At 37.5% G+C, this 25092-nt stretch overlaps 1 protein-coding gene across 9 annotated transcripts in view; it reads right to left on the reverse strand.

The window, feature by feature from the left end:
- The window catches only part of fmr1 (fragile X messenger ribonucleoprotein 1), a 74951-nt gene that overhangs the window by 26092 nt on the left and 23767 nt on the right, over positions 1–25092 (reverse strand). For all 9 annotated transcript variants that reach the window (XM_069893503.1, XM_069893509.1, XM_069893511.1 and 6 more), the window contains exons 4-8: positions 21675–21746; positions 19573–19721; positions 19356–19449; positions 19137–19253; positions 9517–9687 (exon numbers count right to left, since the gene is read on the reverse strand). In XM_069893503.1, coding sequence (XP_069749604.1) covers positions 9517–9687; positions 19137–19253; positions 19356–19449; positions 19573–19721; positions 21675–21746 — 603 coding nt within the window. The remainder of the gene's footprint in view (positions 1–9516; positions 9688–19136; positions 19254–19355; positions 19450–19572; positions 19722–21674; positions 21747–25092) is intronic.

Here is a 25092-nt window from a genome sequence, read left to right on the forward strand (position 1 = left end):
CTCCTAAATAGAATAATTCCTAGTGTCGCCGAGAATATTCTCCCAGAATCACAGTGTGGCTTTCGCGCAAACAGAGGAACTATTGACATGGTCTTTGCCCTCAGACAGCTCCAAGAAAAGTGCAGAGAACAAAACAAAGGACTCTACATCACCTTTGTTGACCTCACCAAAGCCTTCGATACCGTGAGCAGGAAAGGGCTTTGGCAAATACTAGAGCGCATAGGATGCCCCCCAAAGTTCCTCAACATGGTTATCCAACTGCACGAAAACCAACAAGGTCGGGTCAGATACAGCAATGAGCTCTCTGAACCCTTCTCCATTAACAATGGCGTGAAGCAAGGCTATGTTCTCGCACCAACCCTCTTTTCAATCTTCTTCAGCATGATGCTGAACCAAGCCATGAAAGACCTCAAAAATGAAGACGCTGTTTACATCCGGTACCGCACGGATGGCAATCTCTTCAAACTGAGGCGCCTGCAAGCTCACACCAAGACACAAGAGAAACTTGTTCGTGAACTACTCTTTGCTGACGATGCCGCTTTATTTGCCCATTCAGAGCCAGCTCTTCAGCGCTTGACGTCCTGTTTTGCGGAAACTGCCAAAATGTTTGGCCTGGAAGTCAGCCTGAAGAAAACGGAGGTCCTCCATCAGCCAGCTCCCCACCATGACTACCAGACCCCCCCACATCTCCATCGGGCACACAAAACTCAAAACGGTCAACCAGTTTACCTATCTCGGCTGCACCATTTCATCAGATGCAAGGATCGACGGGGGCGTGGCAAGATGGCGTAGGGAGCGGACGTGCCTTCCCGGTCTCTCCCAGGCAGTTATATAAATGCCCGTTTTAAGAATATTTCTTTTCTGTTAAAAGTCTTTGTTTTGTTTATCAATTGTTTTTAGTTTAAAATGGCAACAAAGATTAAGGAAAATAGAGTTCAAATACAGAACAAAACTACACTCTCCGACTTTGGAAGAAACTCGGCCTACTTGCCCAGACAGAACCACGGAGTCAAGGCTGGAATCTTCTTAAGAACGGAGCTCATTAATTGGACCGCCGGATAAGCTGGCCTTGGACACCCCTCTGAAAGATGGTGATGAATATTGATTTGAAATGTTTTATGAAGATAAATTGCAGTAATTGGCATTGGTTGCCCGTGAGTTTTAAAAATCTAGATAACATTAAAGTTTATTAGTGATTTTTTTTGGATGGAATATCGGAAGGATGAACTTATTATCTATAAATACAGAACAAAATTACATTCTTTGACTTTGGAAGAAATTTGACCTATTTGCCCAGACAGAGCCAGAGTTGGTGCTGGAATTTTCTCAAGAACAGAACTTATTAAAGTTGATTTCGGACTCCCTTTTGAAAGATGGCGACGAATGTTGATTTGAAATATTTTCTGAAGATAAACATATATATGGAACTCCTTGACCTGCAATAAGGTTTATCAGTGATTTTTTTTTGGATGGAATATTGGAAGAGTGAATTTATTATCTGTGAGTATGCATACATTGCAAACAGATTTTAATAGTTTTGAAAAGGTTTTTTTTTAAACTAACAACAAGATCAGTTTAATATTGAGAAAATTGGAAAAAACAGAAACTTTATTAAACTTGGAACCTCAGTAGAAAGAAACTATGAACAAGTTTGATGATTTATTAAATTAAAGTCGAAGGAGCAATGTCCAAGAAGAGTTAAAAATTTTGAATAAGTTTTTCTTGAAAATAAACAATAATTTCAACTTAACATTGAGAAGATTGACAAAGTGGAAAATTTGATATTAAATTGGGAAACATAGAAGAAAGAACTTATGAATAACATTGATGCTTTAGAAGATCAAGACTGAAGGAATTATGTTCAAGAAAATTTTAAAAGATTTGAAAAAACTTTTTTTGAAAGTAAGTTACAAATTCAACTTGAAACTGAGAAGAATGGAAGATTCGGTGTTGAACTGGGATGTTCAGAGGTGTTTTTATTCAGTGGATGAAATTCAGGAAGACTTGAAAAAATTTTTTAAAAAAAGCTTTTATTGATTGTAAACAATGTTTAACTCAGTGTTGGGAGGGTGGAAAGGGTGCAAAATTTAATATCAAGTTTGGATTTTCAAAAAAAAGAGTTTATGAATAAGATTGGTTAAATTGATGGACCGGGGTTTTATGGATATAAGAAATGATGATTTTTCGGTTTATACGTGTATTTTGTCTGCCTGGGTGGGGGGGGGGGGGGGGGGGGAGGGGGTGGTACTTCTGCTCCTGAAAGTCATATGCCACTTGTGGTTTATACCACACCCATTTGGGTTTTTGGGAATTAACCACCACAAGGTGGTTTCCTAAGGGGTTAGGGGAGATGGGGGGGTGGGGGGGTGAAAATTTGAAAATTATTTAGTATCTATTATGTAATATTATACTAAGTCAATTTGAAATGAATGTATGGAGATACTATAAATAAATTTCAAAAAAAAAATGCAAGGATCGACAACGAGATAGAAAACACTCTCCAAGAAAGACTACATAAAAGAGTCTGGAAAAACGACCAACTGAAAAACCTCACAAAGCTTAGCGTATACAGAGCCGTTGTCATACCCACACTCCTGTTCGGCTCCGAATCATGGGTCCTCTACCGGCATCACCTACGGCTCCTAGAACGCTTCTACCAGCGTTGTCTCCGCTCCATCCTCAACATTCATTGGAGCGACTTCATCCCTAACATCGAAGTACTCGAGATGGCAGAGGCCGACAGCATCGAGTCCACGCTGATGAAGATCCAGCTGCGCTGGGTGGGTCACGTCTCCAGAATGGAGGACCATCGCCTTCCCAAGATCGTGTTATATGGCGAGCTCTCCACTGGCCACCGTGACAGAAGTGTACCAAAGAAGAGGTACAAGGACTGCCTAAAGAAATCTCTTGGTGCATGCCACATTGACCACCGCCAGAGGGCTGATATCGCCTCAAACCGTGCATCTTGGCGCCTCACAGTTCGGCGGGCAGCAACCTCCTTTGAAGAAGACCGCAGAGCCCACCTCACTGACAAAAGACAAAGGAGGAAAAACCCAACACCCAACCCCAACCAACCAATTTTCCCCTGCAGCCGCTGCAACCGTGTCTGCCTGTCCCGCATCGGACTTGTCAGCCACAATCGAGCCTGCAGCTGACGTGGACTTTTACCCCCTCCATAAATCTTCGTCCGCGAAGCCAAGCCAAAGAATATAATTGATGGAGAAAATTATATTGAACCATTTGGTATCTAGCATTAACTGTATTTGTATCACTTTCTTGACATAATTTTGACCATATTTCCTCATGAATTTTTATATTTAAATCTTTCTCCCATCACATTTTTGATTTATATGAATCTTTTTTCTCTGGTTTCTTGTAATTTTATATACAAATTAGTAATAAATTTCTTGACCATAAATGTACCTGTAATTATATCTTCAAAATAACTTCATTTTGGAAATCTCATATCTATTCTCAATTTTTTTAATACGATTTTAATTGATAATATGCAAAAATTATACTGTTATGTATATTGTATTCACCTTTTAATTGGTCAAAAGTTTTTTTTAAATCCTAAAATACAATCCTTTATCCTCTATATGCCTTTACTATACCAGTTATCAAATAAAGAATTATTCACAGTAAAAGGAAGAAGTTGGTTTTGTTTTAACAACATTTTTTGGTAATTGGTCATTTTTAATTCTTAGACAATAGACAATAGGAGCTGGAGTAGGCCCTTCGGCCCGTCGAGCCAGCACCGCCATTTTACAGATCATGGCTGATCACTACCATCAGTACCCCTTTCTAGCCTTATCTCCATAACCCTTAACTCCTTTGCCCACTAGAGTCTTATCTAACTCTCTTTTGCCACCCTCTGTGGCAGAGCATTCCACAGATTCACACTTCTCTGGGTAAAAAAATGTTTTCTCATCTCCGTCCTAAAGGGCCTACCCTATATTCTTAAACTATGCCCTCTAGTCCTCGTCTCCCCCATCATTGGGAACAAGTAATCCGACTTCACCCTGATAATTTTGTATACCTCAATCATGTCCCCCCTCATCCTTCTAAACTCCATCGGATACAAGTCCAGTTTTTCTAGCCTATCAGCATATGTCAACCCCACCATCCCTGGAACTAACCTTCGACAAGGTTGCCCATCATTACCTTTTTTAATTTGCATTAGCAATCAAGCCATTAGCAGAAATAATTAGAACTGATAAAGAAATTACAGGTCAAGAAGTAGGTAATAAAAATTATAAAATTAGTTTATTTACAGATGATGTTACGGTATATTTAACTAGACCAGAAATATCGTTAAATAAGTTCAATGAGAGATTAAAACAATATGGACTAGTGTTGGGTTATCAAGTCAATGTTGACAAAAGTGAGGTGATGCCTATTATTATGTATTATTCTCAGTGTAAAAGATTGACAAAATTTAAATGGCAAAATTATGCAATTAAATATTTGGGAATAAAAATTAATAGAAATATTAAATTTGTTTAAATTAGTTGCCATTTTTTTTAATTGGAAGAGGATTTGAAAAGATGGAAAGATTTAACAATAACGTTAATTGGACAAGTGAATTGTATTAAAATGAATATTTTTCCAAGATTACAATATTTATTTCAATCATTGCCTATTTATGTACCAGAATCATTCTTCCGAAGTTTGAATAAATTAATACGAGAATTTATTTGGAAAGGCAAGATGTCAAAAATTGGTTTGGAAAAATTAATGTGGAAATTTCATCAGGGAGGACTAAGATTACCAATTTTAAGAATTACTTCAAAGCAGCTCAATTGAGATTTTTGTTCTCCTGTTATAAAGGAGTGAAAAAGCAGCTTGGGTTCAGATTGAAATGAATAAAATTGGCGAATTTATCCCAAAGCAAATGCTGTATAAATGGAATAGTGCGTTGTTCAAAGGAACTAAGGAGACAATAGTTGGAAACAATTATTCAAAATATGGAATGGAATCCATATTGAGAGAGGAATTAATCAACATCTTTGAGACTGGTCTGCACACATCATCTTGATATCCACTTCCCCACAAGGGGAGATGTTGTTCCCAAAAACAAATAGCTCCTGAAATGTATCAGCATAGGTTTCAGTTTTCTAAAGAATGCTTAAAGGACAAGACTGTAAACCACTCCAAGCTCATGATATAGTGAGAAACAATAATCTGCAATTTCCCCTATGCAGAAATATGAACAACCTTCCAGACACAGCAAAGCACTTAAAGAACCACAAATCCTGTCTCCAAAATCTTCCAAATCCATTGGGAGGACAAACAAATACATTATCCTTTCCCAGACCAACATCACTAGCCTCAAAGTTCTGATAAAACTTTGATGAAATCAATTATAATGTCTGCACACATAACACAAAACCTGCAAAATAAGCTATTTAACAAGCTCCAATGTTAAAGGACAAATCGAAGGTGGTGATAAAAACAAATCAAAGATGATAAAATGCCTCAAAAAATCCTTAAAGCGATTTTATATAAAATCCTCTGCTATTCTCTGTCCTATTTTCACTGATTCTATTTTTACCCCTGCAGGTTTCTCTTCCTCCTCAAAAAAGGAAGCAAGAAATCTCATTTGTGCTGCTTGATAATTTTTTTAAATTTCTAAGTCATAATCCTCTTAATTCATATTTCCATGTTAATTTTTCTATGGCGATCCTACGCATTTTACCCTTACAAATAAATTTTCTTACCTATTTATTTAATTCTTGAAAAAACTTCTGAGATATTGATATTGGCATCATTTGAAAAAGAGTGTATTTTTGGTAAATTATTCATCTTAAAACAATTTACTCAACCCACTAAATGTTATTAGCAAAGCCATCCACCTATTCAAATCTTCTTCAACCTTTTTAAGTAAAGGTGAATAATTCAACTTGTATAAATTATTTAAATTGTTATCCATGCATACCCCTAAGCATTTTATCCCATTTATCAGCCATTTAAATTAGGTATCTCTTCGACGTCAAGTATAATCCCCCCTGTAAGAGGCAATTTATTTTGCCCCAATTTATTTTATAGCCTGAAACATTCCCATATTCTTCCAATTTTAAGTGCAGCTTTTGTAACAAAGTTTCTGGTTCTGTCAGATATATCAAAACATCATCAGCCAATAAATTAATTTTATATTCCTTGAGAAAATAGGAGAGAGAATGGTAGGGAATTTTATAAACAAATGGGAAGTGAAATTAATATCCAGTGAGAAAGAAGCCCCCTTGTTAAAACACAGGATTAATATTTGGAGCAGGATAAATTGTGAAATTGGAACAAGGGGAGGTCTATCATCTAAAATGCCTTTGATTAAAAACAGACGTTCCTTTTACAATGGATAATCAATTTTAAGATGTCTGGTCTCATAAGGGGATCAGACATATTGAAGATTGTTATGAAGGAGGGCATTGATGTCATTTGATCAATTAAAAAAAAAGTATGGAATACTGACTAACGCACTCTTTTGCTATTTTCAATTAAGAGCATATTTAAGGGATAAATTAGGCCCAATAATTTTATTACCAACAGCAGTGATGTAGAAACTTTCATGTGAAAGCAAAATATAAAGAAATTTACTTCTGCCATGTAGCTTTTACTTCAAATGGGAACACCTAAACAGGGGGTTCATAAGTCCAGACAGAGATGGGAATCAGATTTAAATGTTAGAATTGATGACCAAAATTGGTCTGATCTTTGTAAGGATAGTATGACAAATACAATAAATCTAAGGTATAGATTGGCTCAATATAATTTATTTTACATAAATTTTATCTCATACTGCAGAAATTAAATAGGTTGAAGTCAGATTTATCAGATCAATGTTTTAGACATGCAAAGAGGCAGGTATTTTCAATTTGGTCATGTCCCAAGACATTTTTGGACAGATTTAGGATTTTTTTTCCCCCCAAACAGATTATAGGAATTAAGTTTCCACAAAATCCAGAACTATTTTTATTGAGGAATATTGTAGAGACCAAAATTGAAATGATCTAAATACCAAACAGAATTTGTCAAATTAGCAATGGCAAGAAAATGTATAGCAGTTACTTGAAAATCTGATTCAAATTTAGGTATGGCACGATGCAATACCAAGTTGCATAGTTGTGCTATGGACGTGTTAACCTTCTCTAAAGAATTAAATAGAATAAATATTGGTGGTCCCTGTAGTGAGTAGACACTTCTAGGTAATCCTTTCTGCTTTCCTTTCTTCTGTTTTCTCTTTTCCGTTCTTGTCTTTTCTCTCTTTTTCTTTCTTCCTCTTTTTCTAGGGTGGGAGGGATTGGAGGACTGGGGGATTTAACCATCATGAAATGTATAATTTTTCTATTTGTATTTTTTTCAATTTTATAACTGACTCCATGTAGGGATCAACATTTTAAAATAATCAAAAAAATACCACTGAAGTACTGGCCCATAAACCTGGGAGAAGTATCTGGGAAGGCTCCAAATACTTGAAGACTATCACAAGGGAGCATATAGAAATCAAATGCAAACTGCAAAAGGAGTGCATGATGCCTGAACAACCCACCCACCTCATCAAGATCTGCCTGCCCACCTGTAGTAGGGTTTGCTGATCTTGTACAGTACATTAATCACCTCAGATGCAGAGAACTGGTTGGAGCAAATAATCCGAGATTGAATTAATGCCTCAGACATAAGCAAATTCAACATGGATTTCCATCAAGCTTTTCCATTCTGGTAATGGTTTAAAATGGAAGAATAAACAAAATTACAAACCAAGCTTAATTCATGTAGAAATAAATTGCCAAGTTGTTTTCAAAAAAGATTCAGTTACACTACAAAGAAGAAATCTTATGTGATGCATTTGAAAGACAGACTACATTATGCCCTGTAACAAAACTGCTCTCTGAAAAACTTGGGTTAAAAACTTTCATTAGCAAGATTTTGAAGATGTCACCATTATAAACATTGGAGAGATTAATGCTTGGTAGTCTAGTGAATAAAATGCATTTCCATTGGTTCAACTGGAATATGCTCCAGGCAATACAGATATAATAACTACTGTTATAGTTCCTCATTTTCAGTCATGGCCTCACCTTTCAGGTTGCCCTGAATCCAATTAATCTATGTCCACAAAGTTCAAGTTTTGGTCACAGACAACCAAACAACTTAGTTTTACAAACTCAAAAACTGTGGAAATATTACATCCAGCAACACAAGAAATCTAACCAAATTGCTTGCTGCTGCTATCACTTTTAGTCAGAAGACTGCTGCATTACTGAAATGCTGCTAGAGAACCATATCCTCCTGCTCCAGGGCTTTCGACTTTTACCCTGATCACTCCACAATGGAGCCTGATACTTCTCCATCAAGGTCTCTTCCACCCTGGTGAATTCTGACAAGCAGAAGAGCAGTAAATAAGAGGAAATACAATAATGTCCAAAATCCATAATTCTTCACTCAACAAGCTGACTTGATGTTTCTTCATTCTATTATGCATCACATATTCAAAACCTGCAAGTCCCCAAATATGCAAACCCCCATCCCCCTCCCTCCCAAAAAAAGTGAGGCACAAGATGCAAGAGTTTGAAAGCACAAACCAGATTCAAGGACAGGTTTCTTAGCAAACTATTCCTTAGCAAATGTAACTGTTGGGGTTACATTGATTTAACTCTACTTTTTCTCTGTAACTGTACTCTGCACTTTTATTTTGTATTGCCAGTTGTACTTAAATATGGGTTGACTTGCCTAGATTGCATGCAAAACAAAACTTGTCTCTGTTTCTCAGTACACATGACAGTAAACAATTCAACAGGGATCACAAAATCTAAAGAAAGGCTAGCAGTATCTGAAATAAATTTGATACAGGCAGTCAAGGTAGCCTTGTCTATAAGCACATTCAATAAATAAAAATTACTAATGCCACAAGAGCTGGAATGATGAAAATAAATGAGCAGCAAAATACTTGTACTTCCTATAAATAGGACCTCCACCATCATCCCTGTTCAAATAGCCAAATTCATGGAAAATAAGCTAACCCAATTGCAACAGAAATTGAAGAGAGAACAATACAAAAATATTGACCTTTGTATGCAAGACATTTTCAATAGAAAAGTATGAAAATATGGTTTGAGTAAAAGTTCACAAGTGCCAGTATTAAATAAGCTCAGTAACCAAATGTTCACAGCCTTGTGCACTGTACGGATTTCTGAAGATTCACAATTTCCAGTGAAAACCTTACCTCTGTCCAACGTAGTCAAGTCCTCGTCCTGAAACCAAAAATCCTAGTTCTACACCCCTTAAAAAACTGCCTTTTAGCTTCTATCTTATCAAATCTCTTGTCAATTTTAATCACCCTTCATTTGTTTAAAATCTGGACAATGCAAATCTCAAAGTACTGGTCATGTAAGCAAAGAACTACATTTACATCAGTGAAAGAATGGTGTTTTCTGCAACTGTAACTAATGTGGTGGCATCAATAAATATTCATAGCATTAATATTAAGCCTATTCTAAAATATATTCTAAAAGAACCCACCTCACCGTAGATGTGGAAAGTGCAAGTCTCTTCATCCAGTTCAATAGCAGTAACACCTGGCACTTTCCTTGCCTGTTGAATGTTGGCTCCATGCGTACCAATGGCGAGGCCCATGAGGTCTTCTCGTACGACAAACTGTTCATGGAATCGTGAGGCAAGCTGCCGAGAACTCTAAAAGATAGGAAAGCAAGTACTGTAGATGTAGAATCAGCAATGACAACAGCTACATTATGTTATGACATTATTCTTGGCAAATTAAAAAGGAATGACTTTATAACTGAAGTGAACTGACAATAGTGGAAAAAAATAAAAGAATTTTGATACATTGGCTCACTACAAACTGCAATGCAAATCAAGTCATTTTACCTCTGTTAACTTTACACAATGCTTATATTCTATTAATTAGTAACATTCAGTGAAATATTCTGATATTCTATGGGTCAGGAACATGACCAATAAGCAAGGAAACATTAAAATAAGAGACAAAACCAGCCAAAAATACAAAGACAGGCAACAATAGCTCTTACAGATATTTGAAAGAAAAAGTTAATTAAAATGAGTGTGGGGAGTTACTAATGAAAAGAATCAGAATTTGTTGTCATGAACACGTCATGTGTTTTGTGTCAATGCAAAAGCAAGGAAATGGCAGAGGAATTAAACAAATATTGTGCTGTACAGCAGTATTTCTTAACATGTGATCTGTGGACCACAAGTCATCTGCTGCTTTGTTAGAGGTGGTCTGGAGCATTAGGGCCTTGGACAGGTGATAGAGAGGGGAAGGTCAGTGTCTCGCAAACAAATTCTCAAAAAAAAAAGAGAAAAATTACACCAAAACTCAAGTGGCAGAGGTTTGAGAAGGGGCTCAAGCTAGTGGGTGGAAAAAAAGGCACAGAACCGCTGATAGAAAGGATACAAATAACAGAATTAGCTGCGTACTTGAGAAATGAAAGGGAGAGACTTGGGAAATTACAACATGGGTCGGGAAAAAGAACAAATTGTTGGAACTGCATGCCATCAAGACACAAGGTACTGATGCTGGGATCTTAAAAAGTGGCTCGTGAGATGTAATGCATTAATTTTAATTCCCAAAAAATCCTTAGATTCCATCAGACTGAAAGTAATAAATCAAATCATTCATAAAGGAAGATAGAAAACAAGAAATAAAAGGGAGGTTATCTTAATATCTATAATCTTATTATTTAAAATCTTTGTAGTAAGGCACTTAGAAAAATTTAAGGTTACCAAGGTCAACATTGTGTTATGAGAAAGAAATAATTTTGTCCAATTTATTTTGGTTTTTTTTAAGAATTGTAGATAAAGGGCTTAGATTTAAAAAAAACATTTGATAAGGTGCAGCAAAGAAAATAAAAGCTCATTGAGTAGGAGGTAATATATTAACATCAACAGAAGATCGATTGGTGAACAAGAAATGGGTCTTTAACTGGTTGGCAAAATGTAGTAAGTAGTAAATTGCCAGGATCATTGATAAGTCGCCAGCTTTTGACAATTGGTATAAATGAACTGAAAGAAGGCATGCCAATTTGAGACAAAAATTGATGCGAAATAGCTGAAGTGGTTATCAGGAAGATGCAAAGAGATAACATTAAGTAAATGGTAAAATGATAAGGCATAACAAAATGCAGGAAAATATGAAATCATCCATAAGATGACATCACTACACTATTTCTAACATCTCTGGTTGGACTTGAACCAACCTCTAATTCAATATGCAAGTGCACTACCCACAAAACCACAAGCTCCTGAACCATCAGTACAGCTTTCTATTCCCTTTCCCCCATGTGCTTATCTAACCTTCTCAACAGATGCTTTAATTAATTTTTGTAACTGTTTGTATAATAGAGATCCCACATTCTAACCACTCTTTCTGCAGCTTTATTGCTCTAATACCCCAAAAGTGAATTAAAACATGATATACCACAATGATAATCTTCACAAGGATACACTCGCACGCAAATAAATCAGAAATTGGTAAATTTATAAGGTTAGGTAAAATTATTGTGGAGTCATTTGTTTGGTTTGTATCAAGGCATAAACGTTCTGGTACTGAATAAGTCACATTTTTCTTGTTGATCATTTCAAGATTTTTGCTAATCCCATGCTGATATGTCTGATGAACATCAAGTCAGTTGCAAAACAATCAACGGTGTCCGTGTCCATTATGTCACTGCTAAATCTGAACTTCCCAAAGTTCAGTCTGAGGGCTGATCAGCCAAGACTTTCCATGCAGATTTCCTTTCTAAAAAAGCCAATCTTGAACCTCATGGTGACTCAAAGTTTCAAGTAGTCATCACTTACACCATTACCAAACTTCAATAAATCCATCTCAATTTTTTTTTCAATTAACAAAACTTTTGATACTACTTTTCCAAAACAGTAATCTGATTGTAATTAAGATTTCCACAATGCTTTTCATACTGTGCTGGTATAAATGAAGACGCTATATATTTGAATCATTTCAAAATCTAAAAAAAATGGATTAGAAAGCAGAATAATTTTGCAGGTCAGGGCCATTGATTTATTTGCAACAAACAGCAATTTTCTCGAATTTTGGAATGCTTGAGTGCTGATATCACAATAAATAGTATCTTAACCCATAAAGAACATAGGCTATGAAAATGGCAGGTTACTATGGAAGTGAACTTAAATATGCAAACATTAGTTGCAACAAGGTCAATGTAATTTGTATATTAAAATATTTAAACTGCTAAAGAAGTTAAAAAAGCTTTTTAATCAACAGGAAAGCAAAACTAAAGACTTAACTTAAAAAGCAGTCATGGAATTCAGACTTTTATTTAGTCTAAGTTCAAATTGGTCTGTATATTGGCTTTCTTGTCAATTTGTAATTTTCTTATGCTAATTACTCGATAAAAAGACAAAAACATGACTACCAGCCCCCCCACATCTCCATCGGGCACACAAAACTCAAAACAGTCAACCAGTTTACCTATCTCGGCTACACCATTTCATCAGATGCAAGGATCGACAACGAGATAGACAACAGACTCGCCAAGGCAAATAGCGCCTTTGGAAGACTACACAAAAGAGTCTGGAAAAACAACCAACTGAAAAACCTCACAAAGATTAGCGTATACAGAGCCGTTGTCATACCCACACTCCTGTTCGGCTCCGAATCATGGGTCCTCTACCGGCATCACCTACGGCTCCTAGAACGCTTCCACCAGCGTTGTCTCCGCTCCATCCTCAACATTCATTGGAGCGACTTCATCCCCAACATCGAAGTACTCGAGATAGCAGAGGCCGACAGCATCGAATCCACGCTGCTGAAGATCCAGCTGCGCTGGGTAGGTCACGTCTCCAGAATGGAGGACCATCGCCTTCCCAAGATCGTGTTATATGGCGAGCTCTCCACTGGCCACCGTGACAGAGGTGCAAAAAAGAAGAGGTACAAGGACTGCCAAAAGAAATCTCTTGGTGCCTGCCACATTGACCACCGCCAGTGGGCTGATATCGCCTCAAACCGTGCATCTTGGCGCCTCACAGTTCGGCGGGCAGCAACCTCCTTTGAAGAAGACCGCAGAGCCAACCTCACTGACAAAAGACAAAGGAGGAAAAACCCAACACCCAACCCCAACCAACCAATTTTCCCCTGCAACCGTGTCTGCCTGTCCCGCATCGGACTTGTCAGCCACAAACGAGCCTGCAGCTAATGTGGACATTTACCCCCTCCATAAATCTTCGTCCGCGAAGCCAAGCCAAAGAAGAGACTTAACTTAAAAAGCAGTCATGGAATTCAGACTTTTATTTAGTCTAAGTTCAAATTGGTCTGTATATTGGCTTTCTTGTCAATTTGTAATTTTCTTATGCTAATTACTCGATAAAAAGACAAAACTACAATATTAGAAAGTCTACACACAAGCATTCCTTTTGATTTTCATAAGGTGTAAGCTTCAACTATGCATTCTGTCCCAAAAACCATTAGGTCCACCTAGATTTCAAGGCACAATAAACCAAAAAAAGGCATAAATAATCACAAAAAAGGCATAAATAATCGCCACAGGGCACCAACGTTGAAGTATAATCCCAAGGACATCCAAAATCTAATGAGCAATTCTGAAGGAAAATAGCAGGGCAATCAAAAACCTAACTCTCATGAGTTAGAGACCAATATCATCATTCTAAAACCAGTAGCATATCACAGAATCAGTGGGTTTTCCTTGGAACTGAGGGCAGTTGAATAGCAGTCTTTTGGGCACACTACATTGGGATAACTCACCAGATAGTATGCATAAATATACATACTATCCACAGTGGTATTTTAGATGCGTCTTCAACACCATTTGAAGTTGCTCTGGTCTAAAAGTTTGCTGATATTGAAGCTATTTCCAGTGGTGTTGGCATCTTGCACTATTTAACACTTGCAGTTGATAAAATGACCAACAACTAAGTGGCTAATTAAAAGTCCACTCAACCGCAAACAAGCAACAGTTCCACTTGTGCATTGACAATTGTGCATAAACCCAAATGCCAACTGAAGCCGAGCCCAATTCACTTACCACACAAACCTAAGTTATAATGGATAACCTTGGTTAACACACATACAAGACTCACAAGATGATTGGAAGTAAAATTGGAAGCTTCAATCAAATTGGGTGTCAAATTCAACACAATCAGAACCCTCATTCTTACTTTCAATCACTTCAGGGCAAAGCGTGTCCATTTGGGGAAAGAATATTCTGCTCATTAGCAAAACAAATCAAACTGCTATTGAATGTATGATGCAGGATCATCCCAGTTGCTTTACATAAATGAGGCTAGAATAGCATCTTGAGGTACAGTTATTTGGCAAGCTGTAACCAGTCAAAGAGAATGGAAATGGCTGGAGGTGACTGCACACCTAATACACAGTCACACCACAGAAAATGCCATACGTTACCAAGAATGTCATCATAACAATCAGAATGATCATTCCTGTAATATATGTGACAAGCCTAACTTACAGTCTGCACATGAGATTGGCATGGACACGGAGGCCATAAAGCAGCTTCCAGCAGGAACTTAGGAGACATGAACCACCTTGAAAACTAATTTATTTCCATTCTCAAATGCTTCAAGTGGTGGCAGTCAAATAGGCTAAGCTACAGTAATTAATTGGCTGCCATTCAATACACCATGCATCCTCTTTAGGTAGCCCAAGGTCATGCCCTTCTTGGGATTTTGTCAAGGCCACCTTACTCAGCTTGCAATTTGCCAGTCTGTCAGAAATTAGAAGATGGGCACGAGACAAAACAAGCTGATAATCTTCAATTTATCTCATGCACAATAGAAACTCTAGTATCCTAGAAACTATGCAGCTTGGGATTTAAAGTTATAAAAGTGAGTTTACACCCCCAAGGCAATTATTTTTAGTGCCAAATTAGTGGGTTCAAATGGAAATACCCAGCAATGGTCAAAGTAAAACACACCAGAAGATATTGAAAGCAATGATATAATACTAGCCACATTTCTTCCATCAGACAACACTGCTCAAAATACTACAAGCCTTGATACTGCCAAGGCCTATTGCCAATCTTTTTATTATTCAGTGAGCAACCTGCAGGTTCAGTTTGATGAACAATGCAGGTAGTGAAATCATTACTCAAAAGGGTAGTATTAGATAGTCCCACGGTGAGAATGAAATTTTGCCAGAGGACACTAGAAAATTCACTCACAACAATAAATGTGACCACTTTCTTCCTGCTTGCAGCCTGAAGACAGATTAGGACAACAGTGAATTTGTGCATTGAATATGCTTACTTATGGATCAAGCAGCTCAGCTGTGGATGATTTATATCATCCATCAGTTCACTGAGTTTAGTTTATTGCCGTGTGTACTGAGATAAAGAAAATCTTAAGTTCTACCTGCTATCCATTGCAAAAAAAAAGCCACTCTGGTGCCATTTTTTGGATTTTAAAAGTTCAGAGAAAACATGGTAAAAAGCCAAGTAACAAGATTAATCGTGACAATGGTCAAACTGAGTTTCTAGCATTTTAACATAAATGATTCATTCAGAGGGTTCCAGGCACCACCTGATCAATAATCAGTGGATGAGAATCTGGGAAATATGCGCTCCACTGAAGTGATGAGGACACAATGCTGCACATGGATTTGTTTCTGCAACAACATATAATTGGACAATTTGCCCAGCAATAAAAATTCCTTCATTTCCAGAACATCATCTGGAAGAATGAGGTCAATCCTCAGAGGACATGCAAGAGAAAACACTGTTTAGTTTTCTGAATTCTCAGCAGTGAGATTGAGGTGGGCTCATACACATTGGAAGGATTGGAAAGCTGTGTTTAAGTGAGTTTAAAAAATCTCATCTAATTATTGAGTGCCTTCATTCATTTACTTATATTGAAATGTGACTTAAAAGTTCTGTGATGTCCTAAGGCAGGCAAGGCTACCTGCCACCATCAGTGTCGTCTTTTGACAGGAGCTCTGTTGAGAGCGTCCTGACTGGCTGCATCACAGTGTGGTACATCTACTGTACAGGATTGGACTGGAGGGCAATCCACAGGACCATAAGAATGGCAGAGGATAAATGGGGCCTCCCTGCTGCCCCCACCCAATTGACGTGATTGACTGGAATTGATGTCTGAAGAGGGCTTGCAAAATCTTTAAAGACACCTACCACCCTGCAAATAGCATCTTCAGCGACTCCAGTCAATCAGGAAAGAGATGGCAGAAATATCAACACCAGAACCACTAGTCTTGGAAACAGCTTCGTGCCATGGGCAGTGGGACTGTTGAATGACTGATTAACTACTCATATAATCCCTGAGAATCTACTATTATTTAAAGATATTTATGAATTTTTGATTATGTACTGCATATAAATTGCTTGCAAATATGTATGTTATGTCTTTATGTATTTACATGTTTTAACAGAGGACTGAAAAATGTCATTTTGTCCAGTTGTATCTTAGAATTGTACGATCATATTGAACTTGATCGTTCTGCCATAGTTGATGTTTAACGTAATTCCAGTCACCTAGGCACTGTCAGAAAAATATCCCACAAGAGGATATCTGTCCCCAATGTTATTGATATGCATGTTTTTATTTTTAAAAGTGTATTTGCACAGCAAGTAGTCAAGATTGAAAGTTGCACATACTGGAACTTATTTTAAACTACAACAATTATAACAGAGCTTCAAATGTTATCGGTCACAACTTCCAAGTGCTGTTTTGTTTTGTTTTACTTAGAAATTGAAATGGAATATTAACATTTTGTTATTTGCACAGAGCTAAATAATCCTTAAATATCAAATGTAACCCAGAGGCGCCTTACTTTTTTTTCTAGATGTAATTGGGACTGTAGGATCAGCCGTTTCTCGAAATGGATGCAAGTCGGAATTTTACCCACGCAGTACTGAAGTCTTAAAGCTACTTTTTAAAATCAAATGTTGTATTTGGCAAACTGTAACAGAGATACAGGGCATGTAAGAGCTAAAATGTGTGTGCATTCTTTGTTAGTGTACCAAGGTCCATAGGCTGGGCATGGCCATCTTGACTCTTGTGCGCATCTGCAAGTCTTTGGTTGGCGCATGGTGGGTTTGCGCATTGGATTTCAGTTGCTGCATCCATGAGAGTCGAGTCCTATGACGATATTGAATTCGCACCCTTAACTCTCGTGCATGTGCCAACCAAACTCCAATACACGAACCCTCAGCTCATATGCCAACCGAAGACTCCCACATGTGCAAAGGAATCAAGATGATGGCACCCAGCCTATGGACCTCAGATGCCGACTAATATTTTGGGTCTTAAATGCCCTGCTATAGTTTGTCAAATACAACGGCACAAATTTTTTATCTTTTCTATTTATTTTTTAAAAATTTGGTCATAAGTGCGGATGGACGCAAGTCGCATAGGTTGCAAGTTGGGGAGTACCTGTATTTGTACATGCCATATTGTCATAGTTGCTGCACTCTAATACCATGGTACTTTAAGTGAGTGGTTCCCTGAGAACCTGGCATTGGTACTCAAAAAGATAGCTACCAACTAAACACACAGTGGAGAACACATCTCAAGGTAATTTTTGTTTTAAAATTCCAGCATTAGAAGCCTCTTCATCAAAATATGTAATCTGTCCCATTTCCAAAGGTTAATGATTCCAAACATATCAGTATCTAAGATGTTCCAATCAGGAGAACTGATAAGGGGAGGGTGACCAGATGGAAGTTGAGGTGGTTTCCCCAATTTGCAGGTGGTCTTAGTCTGGCAATGCACAAGACCATGGACAGATATGTCAGGAAGGAAATGGGACAGGAGAAATGAAATGGGTGGCCACTGGGACATCCGTGCTATTGTAGCAGACATGTGCTCAACAAAGCAATTTCCCAGTCTGTGTCCATTTCAAAGGTTAAATCATTCCAAACAGCATCCAGTCTCTCCAATAAAATGGAGACCACAACAGGAGCACTGGTTGCAGTTGATGATCCTTGCAGATTCACAAGTAATGTGTTCCTTCCATTGGAAGGACAGTTTGTGGATCCAAATGATAGTGAGGGAGAATTTGCGGGCACAAGTGGAGCATCTCCTATGATCATGGTTGCCAAGAAGCCAATTGATGGACAAGGTGGAAAAGCGAGTCACAGAGGGAGTGGTCCCTGTGGAATGTGTCTGCTGATCGGATCATGTAGTGAGTCGATGGTTGAAATGGCAGAGGAGGATATATTGGATATGGAGGCTGGTGGGGAAATGGGTGAGGACAAGGGGAATCCTGTCCTTGTCGCACATGGTGGCAGAAGGGGCAAGAGCAGACACTCAAGTAATGGACAATATACGGGTGAGGGCCAAGTTGATGTTGGTAAAGGGAAGGCCACATTGTTTGAAGGAAGACATCTAGCATGGAAGACCTCGACCTAGGAGAAGATGTGACAGAGGAATTGCGAGAAAGTAATGGAATCCTTAAAGGGAGAGAGGACGTGAAGAGAGTAGTCAAGATAGCTGTGTGAGGTGGTGATGCAAGAATAATAAAAAATCAGTTTAGTGCACATTCCAAAAAAGGATACCAGAATTTTAGGCATAAGAATTTGATTTCTTAAAAAAAAACAGAAGAAATTAAAAGTGATTAAAAAGTACAAGTTGTTGTTGAATTTAAAGATTTGGCAAATATAAACTGCTTGGAAAAATATCCGTAACAGATTTTTGCTAACATTAAAATGGTTTAAAACTGCCCTTGCCATTTTACAACAGTTGAAATCTGCCCATTTCCCTTGGTTACTAAAAGAAAAAGGTCGTTTTATTGACACCAGTGCCAGATTTCAATGGGCTGTCAGTGTCATGATTTATCATCCAATTAAAAACTCATTTTGCTCAATTTCTTTCTCAACTCTAGGATCATTTATCACTCACTCAGTTTCAATATTGAGAGTTGGGATAACAATTCTGGTAGATTTTAGAAATATGAAACTGTGACCACCACTCTTTAAAGCTATTTGCTGGTAGATAGACTTTTAAAAAATTATATACTTTTCCACATTCCATTTGGCAGTCTTTCATGGTAAGAGTTCACTTTCAACTTTTCCCCATGCTCTCCACTTTCAATGTCAAAGAAAGGTAATATTAAGAAAAACGGAATTATTTCAATATACCTCCAGTTGTTTGCTCGCCTCTTCATTCCTCAACATCAGGGTCAACTTTGTCCGAATGCTTCTGAAATGCATGTCACTCAGCATGCTCGCTCGCTTTGCTGTCATTTCATTGGTGGACTGAAATTTTGCAAAGAATGTGCAGTTAGGATCAATTATTTACAATAAGGCTCAATATTTAGGATATTATAATAGTCCAAAGAGGAAAAGGGCCACACATACCAAAACAACTAGCTGATTGCTTTCTGAATCGAAGTATACGCAATAAGCACCAATAGCTTTTTTGAAATCCTTATGTGAAGATTCGTTGGCACATCTAGAAGTACACAATTGGACATGTTGAAAGGCCAAGGATTTTTAAACCGTGGAACCAAATCCAGATTTATTACAAGTCATTCACTTTTTATTTATCTTGTGATAAATTTCAACTTTTACTTACGCACGTCTCAGGTCATCGGGAACATCAAGTTTTATTTTGTGAAATGTGCTTTTTGTTGCAGGCTTATTAGGGTTGATTGGTCGTAGTCGTTCAACTGTGACTATTTCATTGAACGTTGCATCACAAACAGCATACTCTATAACATAAAACTGAATATTTTTTTTTAAATAAGAAAAAAGTCTTTAAAATATGCATTTTACTCTCACAATGCATTAAAAAATAGTTTACAAAAATAAATCACATTGATACTGTAGGCCACTCCTAACTGCTTGGCAAAAACTACTAGTTTGTTTTGAATGCATTACTCAACGTCCCTCAACAAATTCAGCCTTCAGAAAACAGTGAAGGGTGAGTGACGCACATTGGAGCAATGTGAAAACTTTGCTCATATGCTTATTTTAAGTAATTTTCAATGCACATTTTAGACAGTAAGTTAATCAGTGAGATTTAATTTATTAAACTCTTTGCCTTGGTCTTTAAGTGGACTAATATGTTACCATTTTAGTAAAATGAAAACAGCAACATGCTTCCAAATGAATTGCCACTAAATAGCCACCATTAACCTGCCTCAATCACTTGCATGATAGGTTCTGTTATGTAACTATATTACAGCTAGTAAAAGCCTTATTAAATACCTAGACAATATAATTTTAAAGAAAGTAATTCCCTACAAAAAGATCTAATTAATGACGAGTTTGTCACACACATGTGGAATGTACGAAGACACCAAAATTCTTAATTGCTGTAGCCAAACAGGTACTTGTATTTAAAAAAAACTCCCAAAACTATACACTAAATCACCCAGTAGAGAAAGAGATAACAGATAAGTTGATAGATGATAAATATTTAGTTTCAGATGGTGCAAGGAAACAAAGTGATATTTCAATAGTGTTAACAGGTCTATTGTGGTGCTGGAGTAGTTGATGTGTAACAAGGGGAGGTTGAAGAGCCTGAGACCTTTTGGAAAATTGTTCTTGAACTTGAAAGTGGTGGACCTCAAGCTTTTCCTGTACCTTTGCCTGAAGGTGGTAATGAGAAAAGGTAGTGATCAGTATATTGCCTGCCTTTTTGAGTCAGGACCTTACATCGATGTCCTCCATGGATGGGAGGTCAGAGCCAGTTACGACTTCACTATGTTTGCTACTTTCTGCAGCCTTCTGCATTCCTGGAACTCAGATTATGAAACCAGGCTATGTGGCAGCAGGCAGCAATATTTCCACTGTACACTGTACACTGCAAATACTTGATAACATATTTGAAGACATGCCAAATCTGAGGAAGCAGAGAAGTGGTGTGCTTCGATGTACAGGAGAGGTTATCCAATAAGTGGACTCCCAGAACTTTAATTTTTAAAATTTCGATAAACAGCGATGTAACAGTCCAATTCGGCACTACTAGTTCATGCCGCCCAATTTACACCTCATTAACCTACATCCCAGTATGTTTTTGAAGGGAGAGGAAACCAGAGCCCTCAGAGAAAACCTATGCAGACTCGGGGAGAATGTACAAACTCCCTATAGTCTGCACAGGTTTCGAACCCAGGTCCGGTCCCAATTGCTGGCGCTATAAAGGCGTTGCGCTTGAAGGTACTAATCCTCTCCACCTCTTTCCCAGTGTGGACATGTGACAAACCTATATGAGACTACTTTCCTTCCTCTTTCATCCTGTTGTCTTAATTTCATTTCATCACATGACTGTGCACCAGATGTATGAGATGAGAAAATTTAAAATAGGAACAATTAAGAACATGCAGAAGAACAAATAATCTGCTATACAGGTAAGACCCCACTTTACAAAACTAGAGGGTTCCCATGAAACCTTTTGTAAGGTTAAATGGCATAATGTCGAAGACCCATTCACTACTATTGAAGGCTACTTTCGTAAAAACAAAAACCCATTAATATCCTTTCATATAAGTGTGCACTGGTTTCTTCATAAAACCAAATTTTTGTAAAGCAAGTATTTATAAAACAGGGTATACCTGTGCAACATTTTCAAAAATGCTCATCTTTTAATTTTTACACAACTTAATAAAGTGGAGAAATGGTCATATTTATCACCCAAAATGAAACTTTAATTTATAAGCAACATAAATAGCTTACATCACCCTTCATCATTCTAACTTTTGCCAACCACCAGCCGCAAGGTTCTTTCTCATTTGCTCGAGAATACACCTAGGAAAATAAAAATGTTACTACTTTTTAGATAGGAAAGTTCAGCAAGGCACAAAGCAAGGACTAGGAAAAAAAACCTCATTTATTTGTTGTTTCAGAAAAGTTTAGATTTACATTTATCAATTTGTGATAATTAAATCCATTTTTCAGCCCATCTGGAATTTTTAAATAGAAATTTGGACCAAAAAAAATCACATTTTAGAATTGTGTCCAAATCCAGGTATTGAATGGGTAATTCCAATGCTGAATTAGTAATTCAGGAGTTTATTAATTAAAGTTGTATGAAAATATGCCATTTAATAAAAACCTAGCTGTAAATCATGTACATTAAAGGAAAGATTTACAGGACCATGGGGAAACAACCGGTTAATGACCCATAACTGGAAAAGTGTAATGTTTCAATTAAGATCCTTCAGTGCTGAGCTACTCTACGAAATAGCAACAAGGAAATGTCCACACGAGCCAATTTTTTTTAATATAAATTCAAGATGAAAATATGCTAGTACATGGTACACTAGACTCCACTTTTCCCCACACAGACACAGGCATGCTTGATGAGGAAAAGCGAACCATTCAACAGTATAGCAGCAATATTTTAAAAAGATTTCCACGGCAGGAGCTGTATACACAACTAAACTGAAGACACTGATAAGTAACAAGCCCCCAGTGCAATTACAACAAAAAACACAATTTTCTCCAGCATTTAAAAAAAACAGCAGAAATTCAACTTTATTTTCTTCTCCCGGCAATCACGGTTTATTGCACAAAACAATGCAAAAGGATTACAGTAATCCTTTGTTGAGAGATTTTAAACCATGCATCCCTTCAACAGTGTAAGGGTACAATGGTACAATACCTTCAGCATATCAAACTGTTTTTGCTAAACATTTGAGTCTCTCATTGCCATTATGGTAGTGTAAGGTACTTAGAAACACTTAAAGCAAAGCATTCAAAGTAACCCAAATTTAAAATGAGGAAAACCAGTGACAGAAAAAAAACCTCTTTATACATAACACAAAACAAGAAGGCTGATGTGTGCCAGAATGAAGCAGAACTTTTATTCCATTAGTACAAAGACTCAGATATGGTTTGACTTAAGAGTAAAGGATTTGGCTCTCCACCCAGAACCGAACAATTAGTTCATTGTTCCAGCAAACCAGCTTTGGATACATGAGATTTCTGAAGGTGATGCAACAACAAAATATTCTCCAGATTAAATGACCAATCATATGTTAAGATAAATTGAAAAGGGTTATGTTCAGCCATCAGTTCAGTCACATGCTTAATGAAGGTAAAAATAAACAAATTGAAAAAAATTGAATAATTAAAGTTAGTTATTTTTGTTCCTTTCTTGCATCTTGCCTTTTGGTCTTTCTTACCAATCAAGGCCTGAAAAATTCATTCATGGTATTAATAGACTGCAGGTTTTTGGGTTCTTTGGTTGACCACATTTTGTTTTAACTACAGTAAAACACTATCGATCTGCTACCCAACAGTTTGGAGATCCTGACGAGCACCAATTCCCCATAAACCTCACTGGATCCAGTTTCATGCACTCTCTTGAAACTCACTGGAGCTCTGATTCCTGCACTCTCCTGAAACTCATTAGGACCCTGCACTCTTTTAACTCCCTTGAAATTCAGCAGTACCACCGTGGTGCTACTCCCAAGGCTCCTTTCAAACTCACCGAGTTCTCTGTAAAACTAATATTATGATGCAACAAAAGTGAATGGAAGATGTCTTGAGGTATTAATTATGAAAACATCTAATAACCCTGAAATTCTGCCAGTCCAGTTACAAAAGTCCTGAGCAAGTTGGATTACATTGCTTTCCAGTATATAGGCCCTACACAACTCCAACTTCCTCCCAGCACAATATTTCAGGAACTTCTGCAATAATTCACCAATGATGTTAGCTTTGTCAGCTCCACAAGTCTCTGCCTCAAAATTTCTCAACCCAAAATGTTCTAACTGACTCTTTAATAAAGTTCTTTAAATCCTAGTTCTACAAACTTTCATTCTCTGTTAACTTGCTGCTCATCACCATTTTTGATGATGCTTGATAATGCTCTTGTGAACCACCAAGAGATATTATACTGTGTTAAATATATTCTCTGGTTGTTGATGTAGGCAAACAAATTTCTGAAATTCCAATTCATTTTACAGGTAAACCTTGCCAATGACAGTGATTGATCCAATTAAAGAGTTAATTTCATCCACAGCTCAACCATTAAATCATTTTTAAAAATGGTAACAATGTTAAATTTCTGAGGAATGCAGAGTTCTTTACAAGAAAAAGGAGAAGCAGGCAGATTGAATCTGCTCCACCTTTCTAATCAAGAGCTATCCCATCTTCCCACTCAGCCCAACTCCCCAGTTTTCACCCCATAACCTCGATGCCTTGACTAATCAAACATTTGTCTTAAGTACACCCAACAACCTTGCCTATGGTAAGAAGTACCACAGACTCACGGCGAGAACAAATTTTTTCCATATCTGTTTTAAATTAACACCCTTTTATCCTAGAATTCCCTACCATGGGAAACATCCTTGCCACATCCACTCTGTCCAGGCCTCTCAGCATTCAAAATGCCTCTACAGTTTTCTGTCTCTTCCTCCACCCCCCGCCCCCCACCCCATTCCTTCAGTACTCCAACAACTATACTCCAAGAGCCAACAATCATTTCTGACATACTAACCCTTTTATCCCTGGTATCATTCTAGAAAATATTCTCTGAACCCTTTCCAATACCAACATGTTTTTTTCCCCCAAATAAAGTATCCAAAACTGTACACAGTACTCCAAACAAGGTTTCACTGGTGCTTTATAGTCTCAACATCACATCCCTGCTCTTGTAGAAAAGACACAAAATGCTGAAGAAACTCAACAGGTCAAACAGTGTCCTTTATGTAGCAACGGCGAAGATACATCACCAATGCTTCGGGCTTCAGAGACCTTCAAAGTTCAAGGCTAAAATGTCAGTTATGTATCTTTGCCTTTGTTACATAAAAGACACTGATTGGCCTACTGAGGTTCTCCAGCATTTTGAGTCTGAGGATCTCCAGCATTTTATGTTTTTAACTTCAACCACGATGCCTACAGAATTTTGAGATTTACTTCCCTGCTCTTGTATGCTATGCCACCAAAAATAACAACATTGCATTCACCTTCTTCACCACTGACTCAACTTGGAAGTTAACCTTAAGGGTATTCGGCATGAGGACTTCCAAGTTCCTTTGCACCTCAGAATTTTGAATTTTCTCCACATCTAAATAGTGAACTGCCCTCCTATTTCGTCTACCAAAGAGCACTTTCCAACATTGTATTTTATCTGCCACCTCTTTCC

This window comes from Narcine bancroftii, chromosome 8 (genome assembly GCF_036971445.1).
Source record: "Narcine bancroftii isolate sNarBan1 chromosome 8, sNarBan1.hap1, whole genome shotgun sequence".
Taxonomy (NCBI): domain Eukaryota; kingdom Metazoa; phylum Chordata; class Chondrichthyes; order Torpediniformes; family Narcinidae; genus Narcine; species Narcine bancroftii.